The sequence below is a fragment of the Dermacentor silvarum genome, chromosome 5 (assembly GCF_013339745.2).
Source record: "Dermacentor silvarum isolate Dsil-2018 chromosome 5, BIME_Dsil_1.4, whole genome shotgun sequence".
Taxonomy (NCBI): domain Eukaryota; kingdom Metazoa; phylum Arthropoda; class Arachnida; order Ixodida; family Ixodidae; genus Dermacentor; species Dermacentor silvarum.
The window spans coordinates 113,709,589-113,715,588 of NC_051158.1; the positions used below are offsets into that span (position 1 = coordinate 113,709,589).

Below are 6,000 nucleotides of genomic sequence, written 5' to 3' on the forward strand. Positions count from 1 at the left end.
ATTTTTCCTGATTCGTATTTTTTAGCGCACAAACTCCGTATGTGCGGACGTGACCAGCCACCGTATGCCACTCCTTCTTCCGGTGCTTCGTTTGGCCTGGCTAGAACGCAGGTAAGAGCAGCAGCGAGCTGAGCCAAACTCTCGGAGCCCAAATACAAGCCAAGATTCTTTTCTTTCCTTCTTTTCTTTTTTTTTTGCCACTGCTTTCCCCCGCACTAGGACGGCAGTGCAGGCGTAGAGCGAGCGGCTTGCACGCGCACACAGCCCCGTGCGTGGCTGGTTGGCGAGCGGGCAGCCGTGGAATGGGCCGACCGGAGCCCGAAATACGCGCGCTCTCCGCCGGGTCCCCGCGCCGCCCCGAAATAGGGCGCCCCGCGGCCTGATGACGTCACGGGTCTCGCGGGGCTAGGGTTCCGGCAGGCCCATTTAAAGCCGCATCCGAGCCGGCCACTTGGGCTCATACTCTCTCTTCGGCCGCCGCATGGGTGTGTGACTAATGCGGGCAAGAACTGGTGCTGGCTATCCGAGCACAAAACGGCCTTATGATTTTGCCAAGATTACTATCTGATAGCTCCACTTAAAAAAGACGCAACAACCCCGCATAAAAGGTGTTTGATAGCTGAGTGAAGGAGGTGCCCAATCATTTCACTAGTTTATCACATGTGTACACCTTCAAATATACAGCTAACACTACGCTGCCGTTGTCTCCTCCAAGAAACTGCACGTACTTTCTCTGAGAAATCTTTCGCTCCCTGAACACAGACGCTTCTTTTGCTTCAGGCCTAAAAACTTTTTTGGTCCAGCGGTTTCGCAGGTAAAGATCCACTTCTAGGAAAGGTCGAAAAATGAAGGCAGACTTCGGGCTTAGTTTCTTGGGTTTTCATGTTGGGCTTTGTGATTAAGAATTGGTGACGGGGACGGGTATAGGAATGTTGCTCACCTCCTGATGTAGCGTACGACAATTTCGTACCGCTCCTCATTTATGTGCCATATTTAGTAAGCATTGTTTCGTGTGGCTGCTCTGAGCGGACATGATCCCGTCCAAACGAAAATCACACAAAGGCAAAATTACATTCACTGCACATACGATAACAGAACCACAACAATAACAGAAACGAAACCACAAACAGGGCACTTGAACCACTGGATCCGTAGGGTGTCTACGAAAGGATACGCTACGCAAAATTAACAAAGTTTATTTTCGCTGAGTGCTGAAAGCTGCCTGGACAGTCTTTTTAGTACTTAAAATTATCTGCATTCATAGAGTACATGTTTGGAAAGAATGGCATTTCATTTTAAAAGCTACAAGAAGTATGTGAATGTGCTCGCTCCAAACACAATTTGATCTATTGGTGAGTGCGTATTCTGACTCAGAAAATAGTGTGTGCTCAATATTCGCATCTGTAATTATGCTGCCTATTTAAGTATATATGCCCACAGGCCCATTTAAATCTATGAAAGCATGTACCCTCTTTTCAAACAGTGCGATCTTCTTTTGTACATCGTTTCCCTATATATTTAGAGTCATATTTAGAGTTATTTGTGGAAGGTTTTATGATTTCACTTACACTTGGTCTCTCGCCTCAAGGCATTCATTTTTCACATTGGCGAAATATTGGAAGTTTAGGTTCCGATATTGTGTCCGTTGAAAACATATAAGACTTGATTCCACAGGGTGCTTAGAGGACCCTGTATACTTTTTTTACTACACACATGTGGAATTTTTCACGAAATCTAGACTGCAAGTTTCTACGGCTACAAGATTCTCATGCCATCCATTAAGGCATTTTTCAAGACATGCTCTTTATCATTAACCTTTTTAGTTTGCCAACGACTGAACAGGTGCATTACTAAGGCTTTCTTTTCATGTTTAATGTTAGATGTGAACTTAGTATGATTGTCGTTGAGTGCTTGGCATTTGTGCCCCGAGACAAACGACTCTCCCGTTTTGTCTGTTGTCTGTTGATCTCTTCTTGAGTTTCTCCGCCTCACTTTCCTACGTCTTATCTGCCCCGTAACCTTTCAGGCAGGTGGACGTTCTGCATCCTCCGGAGAAAGCTGCCAAACAGATTGTGTTCGAAACAATTTGTTTGTGTTTACACCCTGTAATTATAGCCATACCACAGGCTAGTACCGTGCGTCCCGCCACGAGTCTTTCTCAACAGTATGTCGCCAGTTCAGCAGGGAAAATAAAATGTGGGCGTGGTGATCGTCGCCTACCTCTCCGCCGGGACAGTCGACGGTGACCATGTCGCCCTTGGTGGAGACGATGTTGCCCAGGACGAAGCCCTCCTTCTCGTCGGGCACCCAGACCATCTTCTTGCCATCGTAAGGCTTGGTCTGGTCCTTGCGCTTGGTCTCAAGAGAGACGTACAGGTACTCAGTGGGATCGGGGTCCTCGGCCATCGCTTCTTTCGTGGGGGGCTTCTTTCGGAGAGGAGTCGGCCGGCGTGTGCCGCTTCAGCAAGCCTTCCTGCCTGCGCGCACAAAAACGAGCAAGTCAGCACTTTATCACAATGCCGCCTATTGTTGACAAAGCGAGGCTCCGTGCTCGGCTTTAGCAGGAAATCTTCAAAACCTTGCAATATAGAATGCGGAAGAGTGAGGGCAACTGCGATTTTTTTGTGCACTAATATTAGGAGAATCGCGCTGCCTGACCTCAAGGCGATATTACTTGACATTTTGAGGACTGAGAGGTTAAAACCGAATGCAGCTGTCGGTGGAATGAGCAATACACGTCTGTTGGTGAGGCTTATGGCCTTGCAGTGTCAATTCCTTTCTCGATGCGCTATTCATCTAGAAGATCTGTCAATCCACGCATTTCCGAGGGGGGGCAGAGCAAGGACTGCAGTTCGCGCGAGGATTATTCGCGGATAAAGTTATTGGTATGGCTGTGTTGTAGACCCCAAATTTTGGATAGTAACCGCTGCAGTCCGGGAAGTTGTTCAGACCACTGTCTGCTATGGGCTTGAGAGACTTAAGCATTGTATAAAAATTAATTGCGCATCCTTATAAGCAACATTGATATTTTTACAGACCATTAGGGGCACTGCATGTTACTGACTACGGCCAGTTTCGTTATCGGAGAAGAGGGAGGGGGAGGGGCCAAGCATAGTGCTGAAGAAGCTTCTCTTGAATATAAATGTCGGGACCTCCACACTTTCCGGCATACGAGCAGTTTGTTCGATCAGCTGCTTTTGTTTTGTGACGTTGTGAGGAACCCCTCAGCACAAGTAGCCTTTGTTTTCAAATGCTAGGCAACACTTCAGGGATCATTTTTAACTTCACACATTACTAGCTAGGTAGAACGTAATTTTTTTGTTTAGTTTAATCCGGAGTGCCGCAGTTCTTGTCATTCGGCAGGTCATAACACCTCAAATCTGTTCAGGGCACAGGCCCCACTATAAGTACTCTACCCTAATGGCGTCAATTCGACCTCACGCGTAGGGCGCGCGTTCGTTCTCTCGCACTCACACCTACAGTACAAACGCACTGGTGATTTTTACGCCATAATTTGCAAAGAATCCTTCTCTAAAACACTGCAAACCGCCTCGCTGCCAATTTCCGCATGACTATATTGTCAGTTCCTCTATGCCACGGAATACTATGATGAAACCATCGCGTGATCCAACAGCTTCCGAGCACTATTAGTAACAATTCATGCGCAAACAAAGAAAGAAAACACAAGTGCGAAAAAAAGAAGAATAAAAGGAAATGAAATGGTACGCCGAGGACTCGACCTCGAGAACTCAGGGTTGCCACGCCCCCTCGCAATTCACGGCGCCGCAGGCTCCGTCCTAAATGTCAACGCAAGTAATGTGATAGTGCTTCAAAACCGAGGAGAACATATAGTCACGTGCGTCTGCTGCTGTAGTTTCCTATTTCAATTGCATGTGCACGAGTTTTCGCCGCGAAATAGGGGGTCATCACGGCAAAACTGGTGGCTGCGATTGCGTGGAAGCCGTCAGGATCAGTAGAAGAAGGCGTACTACAGTCAAGTTTCTATGCGGAAAGCTGCTGCTTTGACGCTTGTTATGCTGCGGAGGTGAGTGCACTTTAGCAATACTCGATAAATCAGAGTGCTTAATAGCGTAATGAGCGTGCTCAACAATTGCCGTCATTGTTCGAGGCTAGTCTAGGACTTAGTGTCAGTGCGCGAAAGCAACCTTGAAAGAACTACTTAGGTATTTACGCATCTACCCATATAATGCATCACTGCTACGCTCGTTGACGTTAGATGTTATCCTGGCGCCAGGTTATGGACTACAAACAGGCAGTAAATTGCCCCGAGCTGAAGCTGACCGACGATTTAGCCCTTTTTGTCAGCATGGCAGCTAACGCATTTAAAGAAATTAATCCAAATACGGTACTTCAGCTTGAAGAGTGGGGATCAATATATGTTCTACCAAAGCGACTTCCTGTTTCTTTTTTCTCGTTTTACAGTCGTCACTTGTTTTACCTTTTAATAATAAACTGCAAAATAAATTACAGCTGCAGAAATCGGGGACATCTCTTTCTGCATTACACTGTTGCACCTCACCGTGTAAAAGAAAATATAGATTATAAGACAAGCCTTTCCTGGTGCGATCCCATGGCGACATTAGCGGACGATAGCATCTAACTGCATACTCGTCTATGTAAAGTCATCTTCTTGGGACATTAAAGGTACAGATATGCTCAAGAAGTTGTTTGAAAACCTTTTATACACCGAACATCTTTAGCAGCCTCTGGTAGAGGTCTCTAAGTCTTTAATTCTCTGGCGCCATTCTTCGGCCTTTTACCCTGTCGCCTTCTGCTGGCCCGAAAATAACTTTGCATGGTATTTCACGTTACGTTGCCCCCGAAACATCGTCAGTATATGATCACAAACCATACAAGAGTGGCCTGCTTCTAGGGCTGGATATAGATCTTGATTTTAACCCTGACAAGATAACAATGGCAAAGAAGGTACACTGAATTCCGACTAATCGTGTGATACCTGTGTGCCAATATGCTGCTCCAGCGGCATGCGAGGTACCGCTCTTAAGGTGTACAAAGGTTAACCTGAAAAGTTTACGCCTTTTATACTATTCCTGTGTCGATAGTAAGCTCTGTTTTCGGGCACACTGCGACATTGACGACATGATGACGAAGTTATACTTCCGTTAGACGAGGGAAACCTTGCGGGTCAGTAGAGAATTAGATTGTCTATAGCTCCTATTCGCGCACAGAAAAAAAAAGTGAATGTGTTATTCTTGAGTTAACCACGGATCAGGTGGCTTTTGCCAATAAACCTGCCTATTGCGAAAGGGTTCGTAAAAGCAGTATCGAAGGTCGCTTGAAAGTCACCTCTCCGAGGGCACTGTAGTAGCAGCGTGGCCATAAAAGTGAAAACGAGAGCACAGAAAGCGGTGCAGGCTAAATTCTCTCTCTAGAGCGAATGTTAGCACCAACAGTTCTTCGCAGCAGGGCCTACTTCCGGCCACAAGACGCTGCTAGCGCGGCCAGGCCTAGACGACATCTAATGGCTACACGATTTCGATTATGCACCGATGGCTTACGTACGATACAAGGTAGACGATCTCCTCAAGAAGCAGTTCTATCTTGCACTATAGCGTAATCCGTATCGAGGTGGACGGCGGTGCCGGACGTTGAGCCTGCGGACACCGGAGGAGGCGAGGCCTTACCTGGCCCGTGAGGGAGGGTGGCAAAAATCCCGAATCGCGAGAGCGCAGCCCTCGGCGTCGTCGTATCCAGATGCGCGCAGTGTCGTGAGGCACAGGGGCACTTACGGTGGAAAAGCTCAGCTGTGGGGGCCGTTCCGGACGGCGGGCCGCTTTTAAGCGAGCCCATCGCACGCGCCGGCCCCCGAAACCAGAGAGGGGCGCGCCATTGGACGCCGCGATTTCCCCCTCGGCACCCCCCTCCCCATACAAAGCCCGGCGCGCCGCGGGCACGGAGCCTCCATTTTTGGACCAGGGACTCGCAGGCGCTTCGCCAAAATAGCCGGTGGCGGCAGCG

The 6,000-nt window shown here is 48.0% G+C and overlaps 1 protein-coding gene across 36 annotated transcripts in view; it reads right to left on the reverse strand.

Annotated features, from left to right (window-relative positions):
- Positions 1–5,789, reverse strand: part of LOC119453722 (myosin heavy chain, muscle-like) — a 46,741-nt gene extending 40,952 nt beyond the window's left edge. For all 36 annotated transcript variants that reach the window (XM_049668375.1, XM_049668377.1, XM_049668364.1 and 33 more), the window contains exons 1-2: positions 5,772–5,789; positions 2,221–2,477 (exon numbers count right to left, since the gene is read on the reverse strand). In XM_049668375.1, coding sequence (XP_049524332.1) covers positions 2,221–2,406 — 186 coding nt within the window. In that variant the 5' untranslated portion in view covers positions 2,407–2,477; positions 5,772–5,789. The remainder of the gene's footprint in view (positions 1–2,220; positions 2,478–5,771) is intronic.
- Positions 5,790–6,000: the final 211 nt, after the last annotated feature.